This window comes from Artibeus jamaicensis, unplaced genomic scaffold (assembly GCF_021234435.1).
Source record: "Artibeus jamaicensis isolate MK-2021 breed Jamaican fruit bat unplaced genomic scaffold, CSHL_Jam_final contig_490, whole genome shotgun sequence".
NCBI lineage: Eukaryota > Metazoa > Chordata > Mammalia > Chiroptera > Phyllostomidae > Artibeus > Artibeus jamaicensis.
This window is the reverse complement of record NW_026521861.1, coordinates 18827-41903: the sequence shown is the minus strand read 5'-3', so window position 1 is coordinate 41903 and position 23077 is coordinate 18827. Positions and strand designations below refer to the sequence as shown.

General features: G+C 45.8%; 1 protein-coding gene across 1 annotated transcript in view; it reads right to left on the bottom strand.

Annotated features, from left to right (window-relative positions):
• Positions 1-23077, bottom strand: part of LOC128627953 (ATP-binding cassette sub-family C member 2-like) — a gene marked incomplete at its 5' end in the record, with an annotated part of 47191 nt that overhangs the window by 7479 nt on the left and 16635 nt on the right. The window contains 13 exons of the mRNA XM_053668658.1: positions 457-600; positions 1031-1132; positions 2857-2983; positions 4666-4865; positions 6376-6531; positions 9187-9341; positions 9494-9713; positions 10402-10537; positions 10799-10922; positions 15074-15254; positions 18302-18469; positions 19916-20092; positions 21884-22010. Coding sequence (XP_053524633.1) covers positions 457-600; positions 1031-1132; positions 2857-2983; positions 4666-4865; positions 6376-6531; positions 9187-9341; positions 9494-9713; positions 10402-10537; positions 10799-10922; positions 15074-15254; positions 18302-18469; positions 19916-20092; positions 21884-22010 — 2017 coding nt within the window. The remainder of the gene's footprint in view (positions 1-456; positions 601-1030; positions 1133-2856; positions 2984-4665; positions 4866-6375; positions 6532-9186; positions 9342-9493; positions 9714-10401; positions 10538-10798; positions 10923-15073; positions 15255-18301; positions 18470-19915; positions 20093-21883; positions 22011-23077) is intronic.

Genomic DNA, 23077 nt, shown 5'->3' with positions numbered 1-23077 from the left:
AGTCCTCAGAGAGAAAGGCCACCAAACGAGGGTGCAGGACTTTGCAAAACCTGAAGGAGAACTAGGCCATTCTCTCCGCAGGGAGAAGCTCCGCACTGCTGTTCTCACTAGTTTTTTCCCCAAGCCATGTGCTTCCTGCTTCCTCTTTACATTCTCTGGCCCTCTCGGGAAATGATCCCCGGCCAGCTACAGAAGTATAAGGGCAAGGAAGCAGGGCAGGGCTGAGCAGAAAGGCCTTACAGCCCCAGTAAGTCCGATCGATCCCATGTTTATATCCTGCCCTCTGGTGGTGGTGCTGTGTTATTACATTTCCCAGGCCGGGAAGTGCCCGATCCTGTCCCTCACTTCGCAGGAAAGATGAAAGCCTGGGGTTTGGTTGCTCACTCACCACTTCTGTGTCCCACTGCCCTCCCATCACAAGGACCCACATCCCGGCCTTTCTTCGGCCCCACCTACCTTCTCCTGGCTCTTGATGTTACATGTGATCCCTTTCAGTACCAGATCCAGTTCAGGCCGGTACCGCACTTGGTAGTTGTTAAACTGAATCTCCCCTTTGCTGGGCCAACCCGCCGGAGGCCTCTTATCAGTCACCCAGGGTGCCTGGCAAGGAGACAGGGGGAAAAGTTTTCTATGGACTCAATTTGCTGAACAGTCCCCATAGGACTGGCGTCACAGAGCAGTAGAGGGGTAGCAGTGTTTCAGCCGCCTGTGGGCATCTGCGTTTAATGGGCGGAACTAGACTACCGCTTCCAGAGGTTCCTGCCTTATTCAGTCGAAGAAACCCTTTCTCACAAGGCCTCCAGAATGAAGCCAGGATTTAACTTAGTACATTTGAAGATGTGACTTTCCCCAAGCCATTTCCTATTCTAAGTTGAAAGGAATCCGGTCATTTGAGTTGCAGCAAGGGGAACCGGCAGGTGAACCTTTATAAACCTCCACGTGTGGTCTCTAGACAAGGGCAGAGGGCTCCCTCAGAGGAGTCGCATCTCTGCCGTTGCCTTGTCCCCGAGTTTCTCTGGTACCGGCTTACCTCATTTTCCACGTTTATGTACTCAGTGATCCGCTCCACAGCCACAATGTTGGTCTCGACTTCTGACGTCATCCTCACCAGCCAGTTCAGGGTTTGTGTGATCTACAGAAAAACCAGAAGACTAAAGATCATCTCAGGCTCAGAAACCAATGCAACTCGTCAACGCTCAGCGTTATGCCAGGCTCTACTCTACCAGGGAGCAAGGAAAGCGTAAGTTTAATATTCACCCCCCTTAAAGGAGGAAGTGCGTGAGATGGGTGCATCGAACAGCTCGACCTAAACGCTCAACTGTGTGGTGCTCACGTGAAAGACCGTATGAGCCTGGAGTGTCTTGGGGCCACAGCTGGGGCTGCAGAGGCTGGCAGGTGGTGGAGAGGAGCCGGAACTTGGCTCTCCTGCCTGTGAGCTTCATGTTCTTTGCGGAAAGGGTGGTGGGTGGCCTTCTACAAATGGGGAAAACACAAGAAAAGGCACCAGGTGGGAAAACACCTGCCAAAGGCTGCCTCTTCTCTCTGCTCTCAGTTAGCAACAGCTCTTTTGAGAACCCAGCCCTCAGGGTGGGTCCTGTCCCCCTTTACCCTGTAAACCCCGAGTGCCTTGCTGCCATTACAGAGACGCCTCTCACCACCCACAGGGGTGGTCATGATCCAGAGCCTCAGGAAGCTCACTCCAGGCAGAGACTCAGACCAGTGCTAGTGGAGTGAATGGTGGGTAGAAAGAGGGAGAGCCCAGGATTGAGGAGACTAAGAGTTACACATGTTGTGTAGGTGGAACCCACATGAAATGGTTGATAGTGAATGTGTTTGTTTTGGTTCACTCTAATAGTTCTCTAATTCTTTGTCCCCTCTCTCCTAGGTTGATAAGCCTGGAAATGGGTGGACAAAGAACCGGTGGCACAGGGAGCAGTGTGGCACTCTGGTGAACAACGCATCCTTCCAGGTGTCGCCGAGATTGCCCTGGGCCTCATTAATGTTTCCGGGAGACAGCACCAGGTAGAGGGCGCTGGTAGGTGTGCAAACCCCTGGTATTAGTTCAGAAAGATACCGTGAAAGATGACCGAAGGACCTATTAAGTGGGTATCATTTATTGGACATTTATTACAGTGCCAGCCACGGTCTTTGGTGCAGGGAAATAATGTCTAACCTTTAGCCCCTAGTCACTCTGAGGATGCAGTATAGTCTTACTGAACTCTATGTTCTTTATCAGAATTATCTCCAATTATTCTGTAATCTAAGAAAAATGAACAGAAGTGATTTGTTCAAAAGACTTTCTGGTTACTGCTATTATTATGGGAAAGAAACTAATATTTTCTCTTTTGACTAGAATTGATCAAAGAGGCAAAGGGACAGGGAATTATTAGACCGACTCATATGAAATTGCTTTCTTGCCCTGGCTGCTGTGGCTCAGTGGGTTGGGTGTTGTCCTGCAAACCTAAAGGTTGCTGGTTTGGTTCCTGGCCAAGGCACATGCCTGAGCTGCGGGCCAGGTCCCCAGTGGGGAGGGGGTGCGAGAAGACACTGATCGATAGTTCTTCCTTCCCTCCCCTTCTTTGAAAAATAAAATAAAATCTTTTTAAAAATTGCTTTCTTAACTCCCAAGAGCAACAACATTTACGTCCAGATGACACTGGTACCTATGTAGAAAGAGGACGAATTGTGTCCATGGGTTACGCAATTGGTAAGAGATGGAGCCAGGGTTTGAACCTCAGTCTCCCCTAGTGCTCCTGGATCTCAAAAAGACTCAAGAGCATGGGCCCGGGGCACACTCTGGGCACAGTTTGAGAACAAGCACATGAATTGAAGCGCACCCCCGACCTTCAGACTCACATTGAGTGCATTGGACAGCACAAAGCCCACGGTGTCCCCACTCAGGGTGTCTTTATAAATCACCATCATCAAGGACGAAAAGAAAACAACCAGGTTCCCGACCAGCTCCAGACGCACGGCAAGCCACCTGTAGGACAGCAGAACCAGAGAGAGGCATCACTGGGAGGTGTCCAATTCCTCACCTGACCCAGCAGTGGAAAGAAGAGGTGTTTGTAGAACATCCTAGGGCCTTGAGTTGAGAGAACCATGTTCCCAGCAGGTGCTTCAGTCTGACCCTGCCATGTGTTCCTAAAGTCTTTCCAGTTGGATTTTAGAAAAGACCCTGTACTTAGTTTGGCGGAGTTTGCTAAACTAAGGGACTCCCTATGGTTCAATGCCTCCCAAAGTTGCCGAATCAGAAGGGTCATCTGGTTAGGGGCAATTGTTAAAAATAAGCGAAATCATGCAACAACGACAAAAAAGTCTGGCCTCTTCCCCAGGAAACTCTGACTCAGGGGGCCTAGGGTGAGGTTCAGGAACCTGCGCTTAAACAAATGTGCCAGACGAGTTCTTCTGATTAGGCGGGGAAATCGTGCCACACTCTCAGTGGTGCCCGAACTTTTGGCCTCTCTGGGCCACACTGGAAGAAGAAGAGTTGTCTTGGGCCACACATTACATACATTGCAAGGCGTGATCACACAAAAAAGTCACAGTGTTTTAAGTGAACTTCTGACGTTGTGTTGGGCAGCATGCGTGGCCATCCTGGGCCGCGTGCGGCCTGTGGGCCGCAGGGTGGACCCCCCTGGGGGAGCCCACGTGTGAGCGGCAGGGCAGAGCGCAGCGCATCCTGTCCGATTTCACGGTGTTGAAAAGGCGAAGAGGGCTGTGGGGGTGGGGAGAAGTAGGTGTGGCGGGGTCACAGGGAGACCGACTGTAGAGAGCAGGGAGGATACAGAGAGACATGTTTATAAACACCGACTTCCCCAAATAAACTGTATTTAAATAAATTCGCACCCAAAATTTGAGCATTACACAAATAAATATGATACACATTTACAATGGGCATCCAATAGGACTGATTCATATACCTGTTTCTTCTCGAAAAGTACCTAATAAGTCAAATGTCTTCACCGTCAGATTCCCAGCCTCACCACGGCCCAGATAACACTGAGAGCGCGGTCTGCCCTTAGCGCCTCCAGACCTCGTGGAAGGCGCTGGAGAGTTCCACTTCCTCTACGAGACCCTTCTCCTTCAAGCACCTGCCACTTCTCGCCAGGGTCTAGTGATGCTGGAGAAGTGAAGAACGCTCACCCTCCTCCGCGAGTCCCCTCACAGGATGCGAGCTTTCCAATGTCGTCACTGGCTTTCCCTACCAAACCCCAAGTCCCCTCCCTCCAGCCTCTGCTTCTCTCACTGCCTGCAGAGGTTGTCCTGCCTACGCAGAATCTCACACGCACGCCCAGGGAAGCGAACAGAGAATGCCCGGGTCCCCCAGCACCTGGGCAGGAGGTGGGGCACACTGTGCGCACCGGCACCATCTGCCTTGTGCGGTGAGCCTGTGAGGTGGCTGTGTCCTGGCCGGTGTCAAAACGAACAAAGCGAGGTTTCCCTAGAGAAGGGGAGGCAGCGCCCCTCATGTGGGAAATGGCACTGGGACCGGGGCCGGGTCTCTGACGCCACAGCTCCTGCTGTCTTCTCTCTCCTTCCATTGCAGGTGTGTTTGGCTGGAGTGACTTTCTTACCACTGGCCATGCCTGTTGTCCCATAGCTAAGGTCACGCACGCAGCACCCCAAAGCGCACATTTGGGTAAACACCCGGGGAAGCCTCACCTGTTGGAGATAATCCAGGAAAAGACACATTTTTGGTTGGTATCAATCAACACCTCATTGTGTTTCAGAAATCGCTGCTGGTGCTGAAACGCACGGATGACAGGCAAGCCCGACACCGTCTCGCTGAAGAAAGAGTAGAGCGGGGACCTGGTGACAGAGTCCAGGCGTCTCAGTTGCCGGGAAGTGGCCACGTAGAACATCTAGACCCCAAAGATAAGGAGTCAGTTAGTCACACGATTCTGTCACATCGGCTGCACCTCTTCCTTTGTGACCGTGACCCGGTGTTCTTCACCTTGATGGTCACGGCCCACACTGAACAGGACGGAAGCCCCCAGTCTCACCTCCGGCCGGAAGAGTGATGAGAGGGGCTCAGAGGAAGAGGGTGGCGGGAGGTCTGAGGTTGGCGGGGAACAGAAGATGGCAGTGAGGGGCTCTCCCACGGCCTGAGCGGCCTGAACTTCCAACCACGTAAGCAGTTTTGTCAGCCTAGTCCGTGCTGTCCCCAAGGATCTGCATATATTGCCCAAATGACAGGGTTTTTTTGTAGCAGTTAGAAAAAAAAATGTTCTTCAAAATGACTGTGTAAATGTAGATGGGACCCAAGGGCCATGGAAAGTGGGGATGGTCAGGAAGTGGCCAGGGAAAGGCAGGAGGAGGGAGGCGTGGATACAGATTGAATGGAGACAGGCGGGCGACCAAAACTGTGCCTCGGTGCTGTGGTGAGAGACGGTCCAGAGGCGTGTGGCCTGTGGAGGGTCTGAGAGCCAGAACTGGGCGTGACGGAGTGTAGGCCGACTCTGAGCCCTGGGGGCTGGAGGGCGAGGTCTGGTGGAGTGGGTTAGTTAGTGGTGCTGCTAGATTCCGCGAGGGTTTGTTGAAATCAGGAAAGAGCTCAGCATCTGAGAGCCAGAACTCAAAGCATTATGCCTGCAAGTTTTCTCAAATACCCTGCATCTTATTTATGGGTTTGTTATTAACAGTCAGAAGGCTGTTACCAAGATGACAATGTACCTGAGGAGGAACTCAGTACAGACACCAGGGGGAGGTTCCTCACTGCCTGGTCGCGAGGTCGGAACTGTTTTCCTGTTTCTCCAGAAGGTAACTGGCAGGACACAAGTTCTCTTCACAGCTCCCTCCCTGCACCAGTTTCTATTATGGGCATGGAGTCCCTTCCACTTGCCCCAGTTTTTCTGTGGGGCTTGGTTCTCAAGCTAGCTTCTGTTCCCTCAAGAACACACTAGAACGGAGCCTGAGCCGTGCAAAGGACCCAGTGAAACTGGACCTGCCCTGAAGAGGAAAGAGACAGGATTCCTGAGGAGAGAACTCCAAACAGATAAGCCTAGTCAGCCAAGGAAGCCACCATAGCAACCAATGACCTAACCCTTGTGGGGGGTCTCATAGAGCTTCACAACTTTGTCCAGGGACACCCTCATGGCAGTCTTGGATATAAACATGAATATGCCCCCACTTAAGCATCTTGGGGGACAGCAGTTAAGGTGGGACTTGCCGTGGGCCATGCACCAATTGGTGCTGCCACTTCAGCTTCAGATAGTGGCCTGTGGGCTCCTCAGGTTATCGATATACAAGTGAATGACAAAGATGTTGAAGAACGAGGGAGTGACTAGCAGTAAACAAAAGAGAAGATTTCCAGGAAGGAAGCTGGGCTTTATAAACAGAGAAGAAAGGAGACTTGGCCATTTCTGAGCCTACCTGAACAGACAGATAAATGACAGCAAGAGGAATGATGAGGATGACGAAGACTGGAGTGGCCATGCAGATCATGACAAGGGTGCTGATGATCTCCAGGAAGTACAAAATCCAGTTGCGCAAGGACATGGGGAGGGTATCGTCCAGTGTGGAAATATCCTAGGAACACAGTCAGGAAAGATGGTATACTGATGAATTCCTACAGCATTTTAGATTTTCCTGCTTCCAGCAGGAAATGTGTTCAATTTTGAGTTCTCTGCGACTCCTTCATTTAATCGCTTCATGATATTCATTTGCAATAGACTGTTCTGCTCACCCTGAAAAGCAATGCCATTTCTGTGATGTCTTTAGCTTTCTAAATCCCTCCAAACAGATATGGCAGTCACCCTTCAATAGATTTACTCTTTTAAGTGAAATTCCCATTTGTGAAATTTATTAAACCATTCATAACCGCCCTAAGCTAATAGAGCCTTACAAGGTAAACCCTCCTCTAGCCAAGTCGATTGGATCATTCTAACTGTACACAGGTCCCAGTTCCATCGAGTACCTTGAATAGAGCCTGGCATCTCACAAGCATTCAATAAACATTTGACTGGTGGCTCCAGTCAAGAAGCCCTGCCAGATGCCATGCGCCACCTTGACTGAGGAACCTGGAAAGTTGTTTCCTCTGTCAAGCGTAGAACTGCAAGGGGAGAGGGAGGTGGGTCCTCTCCTGGTTAGTGTTCTAACCAGAGATGATGAGTGGGTCTCACTGCCATATCCCCTTTACGTCCTGCTGAATAAATGAGCAAATGAGTAGATGAAAGAATAGATGGATGGTTGAGTATACAAAGGAAGAATAGCTTATATTTTTGGATTTCCCTTGCCTATATTTCTTAGAATCTGTTGATTTGAAGATTAGTAATGTGTGAGTATCAAATGGACTCCATATTATCTCTGGAGTGTCCCAAACTGGGCAAGGGATAACAGTTTCCTAATAGAGTCCTGAAGAGTGGATGACTCCTGAGTATACATCAGAATGTGAATGATAGTATGTCCAGGGTTGGCAGAAAGAAATAAATCCTCACCAGCTCTCTGTTCTATGCACATTGCTTTTCACTCTTACCTGGCACAAATTCTCCTTCTTTCCTCCACCCCCTCATCCATCTCCCCTTAAGAGCTCAGCCTTCAGTTCTAGAGGACCCTCGATCAAACTGTCCTTTATGGGCCTGAGCCACTTCCCCCATAAAACTCACTATATAATTAATGACAGCTTCTTTTTTTTTTTGCTGCAAAAGCAGCCAAATACAACTGTTGCCTAAACAACTCACAGTAAGATCTCTGTGTTCTCTTTTTCAGAAGATTAATTAGATATTACAATGCCAGGAACAGGTTGCAATTTTTGCACCTGTGTGAAATCTCCCTGTTGAAAATGGTGTGCCTTTTAAGGTTCTGTTAAAGAGGAGAGAGCCCATTAAAGTCATCTCCAGTGACATCAGGCCCACCATTCTTGTCCCAGAGGAAGGTGGTAAATGCCCACCCTTGAAGCAGTCACTGTGTCCCCAAACTCGGCAGTGGGTTATGAGGTAGCCTTTCTGTGTCTACTTCAAGACCACACAAAAAAGGGTCCAGAGCTGCTCAGACATTTAAAAAGATGTACTCCCTCTTCTGCAGAGGACTGAAAACTGTGCTGGCGATCACTGAATACTACTCAGAATTGCCTAGTTTTTGCCTCTGTTCCTAAAAGCTCCATCTCATTATGCATTAAGGGTCAATGAGTTTCACCCTAGCCGGGTAGCTCAGTTGGTTGGAATGTTGTCTCATACACTGAAAGGTTGCAGGTTCAATTCCCAGTCAGGGCACACACCTAGGTTGCAGGTTTGGTCTCAGGTTGGAGCACCTATGAGAGACAACCTGTTGATGTTTCCCACTCACACTGATGTTTTTCTCCCTCTCTCACTCCCTTCCTTCCACTCTTTCTAAGATCAATAAGCATATCTTTGGGTGATGATATAAAAAAAAATCAATGAATTTGTCTGGCCCCTGGAAGAGAGCCATCTATATAATCTTAACATTTATTGAGCATTCCAATAACTAGGACAGTCCTTGGCTCATAGAAGATGCTCAATAAATGTCATCAAATGAATAAATGAACGAATGATCTACAGTAGACAGAGACAATGTTTTAGAACCTCCTTAAAACCACCGGTGCCTCTCTTCCATAACCTGTATCTAATTTACTTATTCTTAAAGCATAAATGCCAGAGGTTTCAGGAATGGAGGTGGAGACCAAGGAAAGGGTTATCCTGCTATTCCTTTAATTCATTGTTGTAGTCAGTGATAATACTGTTACTTGTGTTTTCCCTCTGCACACCAATTCTCCTCACCCTGATTCTACTGCCACCTGCCCACCCCTACACCCGCTGTCTCCCTGGTTAAACTTCTATAACTTAAGTCTCACCCTTTCTCACATTTCCCACCCTAAACCACTCAGGCTGAGCCACACCCTCCTTTCTCTGTCATTCTTTTGTATTCCCACAATACCATTGTACACATCATTGTTATTTTGGTTTTACCATATTATATTACAATCTTTTATTTCCTTGGCTGTCTTACTCACTAGATGGTGAGCTACTTAAAGGGTCAGAACTGTTCAGTTCTATATCCCCAGAATCCTTGCGACCTCACCCAAAGTACTCAAGAAGTCATTTGTATGCTGATGGACAAAAGAACTGCACAGTGTTGCCCAGGGGGACATGAGCATTCTTTCCCTGTCAGAAATAGAAAGATCCTCAGCATAAAAACACATAATCTTACAGTTTTTGAGATACTTACACCAGCAAACCTGTTTACAATCCGGCCTATGGGTGTCGTGTCAAAGAAACTCATGGGTGCTCGAAGGATATTGTTCAGCAGTTGCTTGTGAAGGAGGTTTGATGCGTGGGTGAAGCCATAGACGCTCCAGAGATTTGCTGTGAGCACAAATATACCTAGAAATGGAAACAGTGCAGTCAGCACCATGCACAGGGATCCCTGAAGTCTTGTGCCAAGGACACAGTGGCAATTCTTTGCCTGAGTCTAGGCAAAACCCATTGACCAGACAGATTGTATAAGAAATGGCTGTTGTAGCCATCAGTCATACCTTGCACTAATCCCAGAGCTCCATAGATGCCAACTCTCAGGTCCCTCTGAGAGGGTGGATAGTTGGTGCCATTGTAGCTTTTAGAGTCACTGGTCCAAGCACTGAGCCAGAGATTGGATCCAATCAAAGCCACAGAATTAATTACATAAGCAAGGATGATGAAGAAGATTGAATACCATCCTACTGCTTGCAGGTATTTCAGGTAGATGGAGGACTTGACCTGCAAAGCCCACATCTCAATGTTAGTAGAATTCATAATGGCTTTTGGTGGAGAATTACCTAGAATACCAATCACAAGGAGGAGTGTGGTCCCTGGAAAAAAATGGATCACAAGTAGAAGACTTTGGTAGACTGTGGTTATCATTTCTGCATTGGGCCAGGATAATAATCAATGCTTAAATACAACGCAAGGTAAATGACCATCAGATTATTAATGAGGTTCTAGAAGCAATTAAAAGGGGAAGATAGACAAATGGAGTGTGACAAATGGGGTTATACTGCATACCCTGGAATTTATTTCATCAACTTGGATTTAAGACCTTAAATTTAAGACCTTGGTTTTAAGTTTTGTTCATTTGAATTGTGTACTCTGAGATGTATTAGTGACTTCCGGCTCCCAGAATTTCATCTCAAAGCACTTTTGGTGTTTGCTCCACATATTAGCATGGAATCAAACACCCAGGAAGTGTGCTATGAAGATATTCACAGGAAACATCATTCTTCATGAAATATGATTTGATAGAAAGCCAAGACTCTCTATCAACATTTCGATAATGAATTTAAAGATTGGCAAAGCAAGCATAACACATAGCCCTTCCAGAGATGTGTTTTCAAGTCATCAAACTTTGAAATGTTGGGATTCTAAGCCTCGTATCACCTCTAATGGTACATTTTACTGTTGTGTTCACCTTTCCAGTTTGTATGAATTCCTTCTTAGTTAATTTTTGTCCTTTCACCAGTTCTTCCCCTTCCTTCTGGGTATTCATATTCCAAGTTTTCAAGGAGTTTTTCAGGGGCTTCAGAGGCCTGCTATTTGACCTAGATCTGAGAAATTGAAAAGGAGGAGGCTTTCCTGAGCATGAGGGTCTTCTCACAAGCAGATGTCACAATCTCTCTGATTGCATCAAAGTTCATTTCAAATCAGGTGGCCTTGGAGAAACAAACTACCCCAACCCTCATCCCCATACAAGGAAACAAAGGAAGAGTAGGGAGTGTTCCTGATGTCCACTATGCACATAGAAAAAAGAGAATGACCAAGAGGAAATATGGAAGGAATGGGGGCTGCCAGCTGAAGAGATGACCAACCTGTGGCTAAGTGTCCGACGAAGGCTGTTTTCTCTATTCATGGTCAAGGAGGCCACATCCTCGGGGATTTCCTCCACACCGGGCATCAACCCATAGTCATCTTCTTCTTCACTGTCCTCATTGACTAGGAAACACATTAAAGTTAGAGAGATAGCTGCACAGAGCTCTCACGGCCCTGTGGACAAGGAGAGGGATGTCTTTTCTGATACTGCCGGGCTCACTGGAGATCCCAGATGTCTACATAGGCTGGAATGTTTTACTCCAGAAATATTACTTATTGGTACATTTTCTCATTGATAAATACCAAGATAAAAGAGAAATGAGTTAATAGTCCACCGGAAGATAAAATGGTCAAAATGAGAAAAATATTCCCAGAATCTTCTAAGTTGCTTTGGAGCAAAAAATAACTTTTAAGAGTTATCATAGATGAACACAAGAGTCATACCTTAGAACTGACTAAAGAGGTAAATATAAATTTAAAATCCCCTTCTTGAAATTCTAATAATTTGACAAACTTTTTATAAATTTAAAGTATTTAAAAACATGCCCTGAAAATAAAATAAAATGCAAACATAACCTTGGCATCAGAATGGTAGAGTAAGGATATCCAGAAATTGGTACCTCCATAAAGTCAATGAGAATAGCAAAAAAGTTGTCAAAATCAACTTTTTCGTAACTCTGAAATTAGCCAAAAGCTTGCAACAATCCAAGGAACATTAATTTAAGGAAAATGACTAAATATTAGTAAGAATAGTAAGCTTTATGATCATTTAATTTACTCCCATCCCCCTCTCCTCAGATCTGCTATAGCCTGGAAAACCAACAGCCTCACAATCATATTAACGATAAAAACCAGCAGCCTAGAGGCTGCTGGAGGGAATAAACTGGTTTGGATCCCCCACTCCCAACACCTTACCCCTGGAGAATCTTCCTCATTTGACTTGTCTGGCCATTCCCAGGAAAACCTCACTCATAGAGTTGGTCTTTATTGGACCTGACTCAGAGCTAGCTAGCTCAGACAGCTAGCAGCAATTGTTCAACATCACTGCTGCCTGAGGTTGTTATTGCAGTTGGGTAAATAAGAAGCTGACCAAAACCTTCAAAGGAAAAACTGGAAATGAGATATTAATAAAGAGCTTTGATACATATTCCTGGTCATCTAAAATGTCACACAGATGTGTAGGGCTACATACATGCCCAAGAAAACTTGACAAGGCCCTGTTCTCTCACCTCTGGCTAACCATCAGGCTCTGTGTAAGCAGAAAAAACCAAAAACAAAATGTCCCTGGCAGAGACAGAATTGTAAATTGCCTGGTGGAGTGTTAAAGACATGCCCTCACCTCTTCTCCCAGCCTCTTAGAAAAGGCAGAATGACTTACTGGTTCCCAGCACTTCAGGAAATAATGTTCAGTTATTAACTGACCCCTCAGTCAACCAAGCATACACTTCAGTTGCCACAGGTGACAAAGGATACAGATTTAACAGAATAGTTCAAGAAACTACATAGGTGGAACAACATAACAAACCCTGGCAGAAGAAGGAAAAATCTTATTTCCCGAGGGTTATGTTATTTCAAATGACCAGTTTTCAACAAAAAATTATAAGACATACAAAAAGACAGGAAATTATAGGACCATATACAGGAAAAAAGCAGTCCACAGAAACTGCACCTGAGGGAGCACAGACAGTGAACTTACTGAACAAAGACTCTAAATCGGCTATTATAAATATGTTCAAAGGACAAAAGAAAATCCTGTCTAAAGAGCTACTGGAAAATATGAGAGTAAGTTCTCACCAAGCAGAGAACATCAATAAAGAAGTACAACTTCCACCAAGATGGAGGCGTAGGTGGCAACATTGTGCCTTCTTGCACAACCAAGCTTAAAGACAGCAAAGTTTTAGTAACAAAAAACGCAGCCAAAACACAGAAAATTGAACTATACTAAAATCCGACGACAACAAATCCTTCATCCAGACCAGTAAGAGGGGTGGAGCCAGCAACTGGCAGAGCCAGGTTGCACAGGAAAACTCCTCCAGACCAACCCAGGCACGTGGGCGGCGGTTGGTAGGTCCCAGGCTTGGGGTTGTGACAGGCAGACCCAGTGAGGGTGCAAGGCAGCAGGCTGACCTCGCACATTTGCGCACAGATAAACCAGCGAAGGAGTAAGCATTGAGACAGACTGCGCAGGCCCCAGTGGCAGGAAGCAGCAGAAAAGACGGCCATTGCCCCTTTGACCCTGCCCCCACATACAGCATCACAACCCAGCGACTGGGTCACCTCACCCTGGTGAACACCTAAGGCTCCACTCCTCATAGGTAACAGGTGTGAACAGACCAAAACATGGCTCAAGAACAACTCAAAGCCCCAGAGCCCATAACTCTTAAGTGACCAAGAGAGAGCCAACCTATCAGATGCACAGTTCAAAACACTGGTGATCAGGATGCTCACAGAACTGGTTGATTTTAGTCACAAATTAAAGGAACAAATGAAGGCTAAACTAATTGAAATGAAGGGAAATGCAGAGGAAACCAATAGTAATGGAAAGGAAATGGAGACTCAAATCAAGGGAGTAGACCAGAAGGAAGAAAAAAATGACCAAACAGAAAAAGATGAAGAAACAAGAATTCAAAAAAATGAGGAGAGGCTTAGGAACCTCCAGGACATCTTTAAACGTCCCAACATCTGAATTATAGGGGAAGATCAGAAGGGAAAGAGGAACACCCATGAGTGAAAAACTTATTTGAACAAATAATAAAGGAGAATTTCCCCAATCTGGCAAAGGAAATAGACTTCCAGGAAAGCCAGGAAGCTCAGAGAGTCCCAAAGAAGTTGGACCCAAGAAGGAACACACCAAGGCACATCATCATTACATTAGCCAAGATTAAAATGAAGGAGAGAATCCTAGAAGCAGCAAGAGCTAAGGGGACAGTCACCTACAAAGGAGTTCCCATCAGACTGTCAGCTGATTTCTCAAAAGAAACCTTACAGGCAAGAAGGGGCTGGAAAGAAGTATTCCAAGTCGTGAAATCCAAAGATCTACAACCAAGATTGCTCTATCCAGCAAAGTTTTCATTTAGAATGGAAGGACAGATAAAGTGCTTCTCAGATAAGATCAAATCCAAATATTTCATCATCACCAAGCCCTTATTATATGAAATGTTAAAGGGACTTATCTAAGAAAAAGAAGATAAAAAAGAGATGAACAGTGGAAGGACAGCAAACTCACAGTTATTAACAGCCACACCTAAAACAAAAGCAAACTAAGACGACAGCTAGATCAGGAGCAGAACCATAGAAATGAAGATCCCATGGAGGGTTAGGAACAGGGGAGTGGGAGGAGGAGAAGGGGGGAGAAGGTACAGAAAATAAGTAGCATAGATGGTAGGTAGAAAATAGATAGGGGGGAGGGCAAGATTAGTATGGCAAATATAGAATCCAAAGAACTTGAGACACATGGTCATAAAGTAAAGGGGAGGAATGGTGGGGGAGGGGTGTGCAGGGTGGAGGGGAATGAAGGGGGAAAATAGAACAACTGTAAGGGCATAATCAATTTTAAAAAACCAGCTCATTTACTATAAAAAATATATAAAGGGTTGCATCATCTATAATGTAAAAAAAAAGAAATAGAAATTATTTAAAGAGAAGAAAATAGAAATTCTAGAGTTTAAAACTATAATAACTGAATAAAAAGTTTACTAGAAGAGCTCAACAGTAGATTTGCTAAAGAGTTTAGGCATGTGACTTGATTCAGTCAACCGTCTTCACAAAGCACTGCCAGCTTGGACTGTAGGGGACAGAGATGAGAAAAATTCAAGGGACACTCCCAGAATTCTGGGATTCTGCAGGAAGAAAATGGGTCAGTAGAACTATCCAGCCACAAATATGCGTTATCCTTCAAGAAAAGGGGAAAATGTGTCTGAAGGCAGTTCAGGGGTTGGCTACTTCTTGGCTTCAGAGACCAGGACCCAAGGCTGGAGGGAAGGGCCAATCACACCAAACCTCCAGTCAGACCCTTCTAAAGAGTGCCCTGTGATCACATGGCAAAGACCAGATAAGCAGGATGAACCTTCAGTTTCATTCAGGCATAGAGTTTCTACGTCTGTGTTTCTTTACAGAGACACAAAACACAGAAAGAGCTGAGTTTGGATCTCTGGGTAATTCACACTCAAATCTGGTTCACTGGATCCTGAGCAGTCCAGGAGGTGGGTCTCGGCTTACCATGCCCATTCCTCGCCCTATCCATGCTCCATCCCGTTCCAATCACACTTACATACCTGTGGCTTCTCCTTCAGGCCCCGTCTCTTTTTTAAATGTCTTCAGATTTTTAGCAAATAATCCCTTCTTGGCCAGCAGAGCTTTGTAGGACCCCTTCTCTGAGATCGTGCCATTCTCCAGAACCACAATCTCATCCACTTGGGGAAGAAAGTGAATGCTATGTGTAACCAAGAGTCGAGTCTGTAAAATACAGTAAGTTGTGCTAAGAACCCTGTGTCCACCACCCTCCTTGTCCTGCTCTGAAGAAGGAAGAACAGATGCCTCAATTCACTGTATGGTTTTGCTTTGAAATGTGGCCCTGACCACCTGGCCTCTTTTACTTCCTCTTTCCTTCCTAGCACCTCATCCTAAAACCTGACCCATGTGTAAGATGAAATTATTGTCATTGTGGATGTACTTTTTAAAAAAAAGTTATTCTTAAAAGATTTTATTTATTTATCTTTACAGAGGAAGGGAAGGAGGGAAGGAGAGAAACATCAATGTGTGGTTGCCTCTCATGTGTCCCCTGCCGGGAACTGGCCTGTAACCCAGGCATGTGCCCTGACTGGGAATTGACCCGTGATCATGTGGTTTGCAGGCCCGCACTCAATCCACTGAGCTACACCAGCCAGGTTAAAAAAGTTATTTTTTATAGTGACAATGAGGTGTGCCCTACACACACTCTCTTCTAGCTTCTCAGGTAGCTAGGAATTGGGCTTAGGAATGTCACTCGGCATTAACAAACTTAATAACTAGCTAACTAACTGCCCCTTTCACTAACCAGCTAGCAATCTGAGCCAACAAGAACTACCCAGATTCTTCCAGCATATTAATGACATTGGAGGACAAGAAACTTTGTCTTTGGACCAGGCCTTTTCTGGTGCGGGATATATATTCCTTGTATTCCCGTCTATTGATGAACCATATTGACTACTGACACAGGGACTCCACTCCGAGAAAGACAAGCACTTGTGGATCAGTAATGGGGCTCAGATAGAAGCCATGGAACTAAGAAGGGCTTCTGAAGAGATCACCCAAGCCCCCTGCCTCTGTCTACTCCACAGACCCACAGGCACTAGGTCCTTCTTATGGGGAAGACCCAGGAGATGCTCATTCTTCAAGTGTCAGCTCAAAACCAACTCTTCTGGGAGACTTTCCTGAGTCCCCAGGCAAAACTGGGGTATTCCTCCAATGTTTCCATTGTAGTGTATGTAGAATGCCATTAAAATAATTCTTGTATTATTATATTGTGTTTGTTTCTCTATATGTCTTCCCATTAGATTGTAAGTTCCTTGAGTTCAGGGACCGGATATTTACCTACGCATGACCAGTCTTTGAAACAAACCAGGAACAGGGTGGATATTCAGTTCATTAGGAAATGGAGCCAAGAGACCTTAAGGACCCAAGTCAGGAGGAGGAGTAGGAGGGAGAGTGAGTTCCTGTTGACTCACTGATCCAACGGAAAAGCAAAAGATCTCAGTAGAACAGCAGCCCAGTCAACCCTGCCATCCTGACTGGCAACATTCAGGAAATCTTGAAGGGAACAGGCCAAATACAGATAGAAACTTACTGCTTGGTGCCGAGGGAGATGTTGTTAGTGACAGCCCCCACTCTGTACTTGCTGCTGGTGAGGAGCATATTCAAACCCTTGAGGGGTTCTGTTGGTCCCTCCCCCATTTGGTCCACTCCGTGAGGACAAATGTGCTAACTTGTCCATGGTAAGAAAAGGCTAGTCTCTACCTACCACCAGCTCTAATGACTTATTCTGGCCCTTTTAGTCTGTGCCGTTTCACAGTGGCATTGTGAGAATCAAGTGAGACAATGCAATCAAAGTGATTAGCACAGGCCTGGGATATAACAGTTACAAAAAAAAAAAAAAAAGCCCTGGCTGATGAGGCTTGGGATTGAGTGCTGGTGTGTGTACCAGAGGGTTGCCAGTTCAATCCCCAGTCAGGGCAAGGGCCAGGTCCCCAGTAAGGGCCACGTGAGAGGAAACCACACATTGTTGTTCTTCCCTCTTTTTCCCCTCCCTTCCCGTCTAGAAATAAATAAATAAATAGGTAATATTTTTAAAAGTTAAAAAAAAAGTTACAAAAAATATCAGCTTTATTTCCACGTTCAGGCTGAGTCACCCTTTTCAGGTATAGCGTTCCTACATCCTGCAAAGATTCCAGGAAGGTGTCTCTTTAGAGCACAGCTCTAACACCTGCAGGGTGACCCGTGTCCTGCCGGAAGGGGAACTGTTGGGTTCTCTGGGATGTTTCCTGACACCAGTTCTCTGACTCTGCTGGGTGTTCGACAATGCAGTTCAGTTCATTTCTGACACTAACTACCTGGAGTGAGCACAAATGCCACAGTTTCAGAGCTCGGTCCCACAGGATGCCCTGGCTTCAGATGCTACTCTCAGGGCTTGACCCCCCCATACTTCTGGCCAACTAGCTATAAATCAGGGGTCCCCCAGGCCCCTCCTCAGGTGATAGTATGCAAGAATGGCCCAGAGATGTTAGAAAACCACTTTATTATGTTTATCAATTTATTATAAAGGATACTACTCAAGAGCAGTGAAATGGAAGAGATGCGTAGGGCAAGGAATGAGGGGTGTGCGTTGGAACGTCCACGTTCTCACCAGGTGCACTGCCCCCGCACCTTAAAGGGCTCACCAACCCAGAGGTCTCTGAATGTCCCTGTTAAAGGATTTTTATAGCCCAGTCTCCAGTCCCCACTCCCTCCATCCCCAGAGGTCATTGGGTGGAACTAAGGTCCCAACCCATGACGTGGCTTTTCTGGTGAACAGCCTAGTCCTATCTGAGGGCTCCACCCTAAGTCACTTAATAACACAGACTCCTGTGTTATGTAAAGGGATCATTATGAATAAAAGACACTCCTCATATGACTCAGGAAATTCCAAGGGTTAGCAGTTCTGTGTCAGGAATTGGAGACAAAGACCACATATATATCTTATTACATCACAGGTCTCAAAGTATTTATTATAATCAATCATCCTAACAGGCTCAATGTCCAAGCCACAGAGTAAGGCTAAACTTAGCCATGATCTCAAGATGGAAGCCCTCACGGTGTCAGCCCCTGGGAGACCAGTCTGACACTATCTCTACAGCAGCCCAGGGAGGCAGGTAAATACGGAACTCTGCTTCAGGACAGCAGCTGTCCCCAGCAGATGTGTGTAACCCCCCTCTGCCCCTCCGCCACACACATACCTCATGCCTTTGTCACTTTAAATGATTTCTTACCTTGCCTTTCAATAGGCCATTGGGACCCAAGACCTTATCGAAAATGTGTTTTCCCACGTGAGCGTCCACAGCCGACAGGGGGTCGTCCAGAATGTAGATGTCTGAGTTTTGGTAGGTGGCTCTTGCCAGGCTGATCCGCTGCTTCTGACCCCCACTGAGATTTATACCCTGAGGAGGGAAATCATTTCTCCTAAGCCCTATGCCATAGTCCTGCCTTCACAGAGGTGACTGAGGAAGGGTACGAAAGAAATTTGCCTCAATAAGGTATCAAGGGCTTAAAAATCTTGCTTTATACAAATACATAACTTAGAGTCAACTAAATCACTTTAGGCCCTATAATTAAAGGTAGGCCCACCTCACCGTTTTCTACCATGCCATTTACTTATTTTTGTTGCTTCCTGTCCCGTGAGAACGTAACTTGTACCAGGCAGATTTTTCTCTATTTCATTCATGGATGTAACTCCAGCACTTAAAATCCTCCCTGACACATGGCTCCTCAATAAATGTATGTGGAATTGATAAGCAAAATCACTCTAGAGCTGTATCTTCACAAGTCTTTTAACACTTCAAGATCGTTGTCCCCAAAGACTGCTGTAGGTAGTTTTTGTAATGGGGACAATTAAAGAGAAAACCACAGGCCCAAAGTGGGATCACTTGTGCCAAAGCCCAGGATAGCAAACCCAGACTTAATACCCGAGCTAATTTCTGTTTCAGACTCACCCAGTAGCATAGTCTTAATCAACCAGTGTGAAATTTTCTGGGTAAGACCAATGAGGCTGTCTGTCAGGTGGGCCTTCTCCAACCTTCCCCAACCTCGCCCCAGAAAGAAGAGGCAATCTGCATGACAAAACCCTTTCCTGGTCTCTTTCTCTCAAAACAGAAACAACAAGAAAACAGATGTCCAAGTGCCCCCCAAAATAATTTCTTTTTTCCCCTAATAGCTTCTTTTCCCCACCCCTTTTTTCTATTTCTGTACAACCTGTGGAGCACCTTGGAGTAGTCAGATGGGATGCTGCCCCAGTCACAAATCACTTAAATAAAGCCAATCAGATCTACAAGTTCACTTGGTTGGATTTTTTTTTTAACAAGAGGAAGGGTGAAAACAACCTAAATATGTGATAGACGGGGGTTTCTAAACAAATTATGCCAAATTCACATAATGGATACGATCTACGGTATCATTAAAAATCCATTTTTAAGGAGGGCATTCAATAACATGAGGAAGTAAGTCCCACTCAATATCTGACTGTTCAGAGCAGATTATGAGAACCGTTCTCTGACTCTAACATACAGAGCAGAGAACAGCTAGGCTGGTACTGCTGCTGTCCCTCCACCACGCCGTCAACTGTGGGCCAGTCCCGGTTACTTAACCTCCTGGGTCCTCACCTCATCATCTTTCCTTCAGGTGACATAACCCCTGTATTTGCTTCCGGGTACAAAATTTTAAACTTCTGAGTTATTTGTATATGATATTGTGCAAACTCATGTTTTCTGGTATTTGATCCAAACATGGCCACCAAACTTGGTCAGTTATTTTATTCCCATGTATTTCTTCACCATCCTCACTTTTTTTTTTTTTTTTTGCTATTTTTCACCCTTCGGGGTTCTAAGTACCTTCTCTCCAATCTCAGCCAGGTCTCCTCCAGGCAGCACTTCCAGGTCTTGGAGGAGGGCGCAGGCCTCTAGCACTTGCTGGTATCTCTTTTCATCTAACTCTGATCCAAAAAGGATGTTGTCCTTTATGGTGCCGTTCTGGATCCAGGACTGCTGGGGGACGTAGGCTATGGAGCCCTGTGTGGGAGAGGATCAGACCACACGACAGCTGTACCTCTAGAAATGCGGGGCTGAAGGAACAGGGCGGAAGCCGGGAGGATCAAGGGAAACTTAGATTTGCAGAAATGTATGTCAGGTTGACTGAACATCTGATATTTATAAATGTGCTTGTATTTATCACACCAACCTCAAGTGAGAAAGAGCTCAAAGTCCTGCTCCTCATGTAAAGTCCCGTTTGTTTGACACTCACCTTCTAGCCCTGATCCTGAAAACTGGAGAATGACTGCACGTGCTGCTGCTAGAATAGGGCTGCAGTCGGACCCCAGTGAGTTTACTAGGACTAACAGAAGGCCAACCCTGACCAGGGAATGGTGCAGAGGACACGAGGAAGCAAGAACCGAGAGACTGGAAATAGGGGCTGATGCATGAAGTAGATCATGCCCAAAAATGAGCTGACAGATGCCTGTGTCTGAGGAAAAACTCAGTTATGAGGCAACAAGAAAAAGCTTCCTAGGAGGAGCTAAGAGACAGAGTTAAATCTGTAGATTCTGCATAGATGCAGAGCCCAGACTGTTTCTATGGTGGTTGCCAGAGAGGAGGGGTATCAGGGGGCCTGGGTGAAAAGGGTGAAGGGATCAGGAAGCACACATTGGTAGTCACAGGGTAGTCACAGGGGTGTAAAGTACAGCATAGGGAATATAGTCAGAACTATTGTAATAACTGTATGGTACCAGGAAGGTACTTGAAATATCAGGGGGCCACTTTATAAAGTACATGATTGTCTAGCCACTATGCTGTACACCTGAAACTAACACAGAGTAATACTGAATGTAAACTGTAATTGAAAAAAGTCTGTAGAGTCTGCTCTGCTATACCACATGTGGATTTAATGCAAATTACCTCATTTGTGATTGAGGGAATCATGGGAATAATGTCAGTATGAAGTAGAAGCTCTTACCAATGACCCAAGCATGTCCATGAAAAGCAATCAGGGGCGAGCTTTCTCATAATTAAAAGAAAGGTTAGCAATATACAAAGATCTTGAGGAAAACATAAAAACCTATATGCATGCCTCTTTTGGTGTAATTCATGGCTGGTTAAATGATGCAAAGTACCTATAGTTTCCCCAAATGTAGCTCTCTGGGGAAGCTGGGAGTGCTGAGGAGATGCTGCAAAGATGTTTTCTCTTTTAACAACATAATTGATAAAGATGTCTACACCTTACACCAAAGTTTTGTGTTGGAAGCAAGTGCCCCCAAAAGAGAGGGTGGGAGGCTGAGGACTAATTGGGATGCTGGGTACAGTTGCCAGCGGGGATCTTACAATACCCCTGATTTTATTGTTATTGGTTATTAGGGATTTTTGGTACTCTGGTCACAAAGTGATATAAGTTTATAATCTGTTCCAACACTTTTCCCAGGTCTGGTTGTTTTTATTGCATAATTTTGTGGAACATGAAGTTTTCAGAAATGCATATGTCGATACAGCAGGATTTGCCTATGCTCTGAAGGAAGACCTCTCTCTATTCAACGGTTTTCAAACTTTGGTGCATATGGTGATGACCTGGGTAGCTCATTAAACATGCAGATGCTTAGAATCTACCCCTCGACTCTGATTCTATATGTGAGATGGGGCAAAGAATATGTAGGTCACAAGTCTATCAGATGTCTGCAAGACCTTTACCCATACAGCAACACGATAGCAGAGATGGTCAGAGTCTAGACCTCAGTGCCTTCTGCCACACGAAGAGGCAGCAAGAAGTGGCCCTCTTGTGAGTGCCAGGGCCTTCTCCTTGGCATCCCCTCTCACCTTCATGGTGATGTGCCCGTGAACATTTTCCATTTCTCCCAGCATGGCTGACATCAAGGAGGATTTCCCAGAGCCCACCGTGCCCACCACAGCCACTAGTTGGCCCGGCATAATGTCCAGGTTCACGCTGAAAGAGAGAAGTAAATTTGAAGGAGAGGAGGGGACTTATCCAAGAGGCATTCAAACCACTTCTCAGACTCTCTGGGAAGTCTGGTATTTGGAGATTATCTCTCAAGACTGGAAAATTTGCCTTGGATATAAAAGACTCCAAAGTGCTTCTTTAATGATTTATTTTTAAGCTCTCAGAGCCTAGTGACCCTAATACAAATACAAAGTTGGGACTTGAATACATAGTGACCCTAATGTGTTCGAGTCATCTATAAGCTATTTGTGCTAAACTTGGGTTTCCACTGGACAAGTTCTCTTAGAACCAACATGGGACTATTGAACAAGATCTTGGAGACCTGAATTCAAGTCCCAACTTTGTCACTGCCGAGCTGTGTGGTGTTGAAATGTCTCATCCTCTGGACTCTCATTTCTAAAGTAATGATCTTGGACTAGATTAATGTTTCCCAAACTTGGCTCTTCAATGAGACTAGCCACTCAATGGAACACTGGCTGCAAGCACCCAGTCCTGACTCCTCCCCTGGAGATTTATTTGGCTGTGTCTGGCTGGAGAGGGTCTGCACTAGGCTCGACTCCTGGAACCTCTGTGTGTCAGCTCTATTGTTGGAGTACCTGGGATATTAGGAACCCCAGGAACTTGTTCATAGTCTTTCTGAACCTGCCCATTGAGCTGAACTTATATTAGAAAAGGGGGGAGCTATGTCCAGTCTTCTCTCTGCAGAGATAGGCTTTCAGGTTGGGCAGATTTAGAGGAGGTTCTGGCCTGACACATCCTGGGGCAAGCTCCAGAGTCCATGTTCAAGGCCGCAAAAATAGCAGAGAAGGGTGGAAAGGCCTGGCTGTAGCAAGGAGGTGATAAGGTGTGCTCGGTTGTGAAGAAGAAAGATCTGGTGTGGTGTGCACGTGCTGTGCTCAGTGGATAAGCTTGATTTCTGTTATTTACATGCAACGCCATGGCAAGAAAAGGTTGGCTTAGGGCAGCCTCCAGGGTAGATGGTAGGGATGGATTATTTAGACATAAAACTCCAGACGTGAAATTGAATCTTACGGAGGCAATTCCCATTGCCC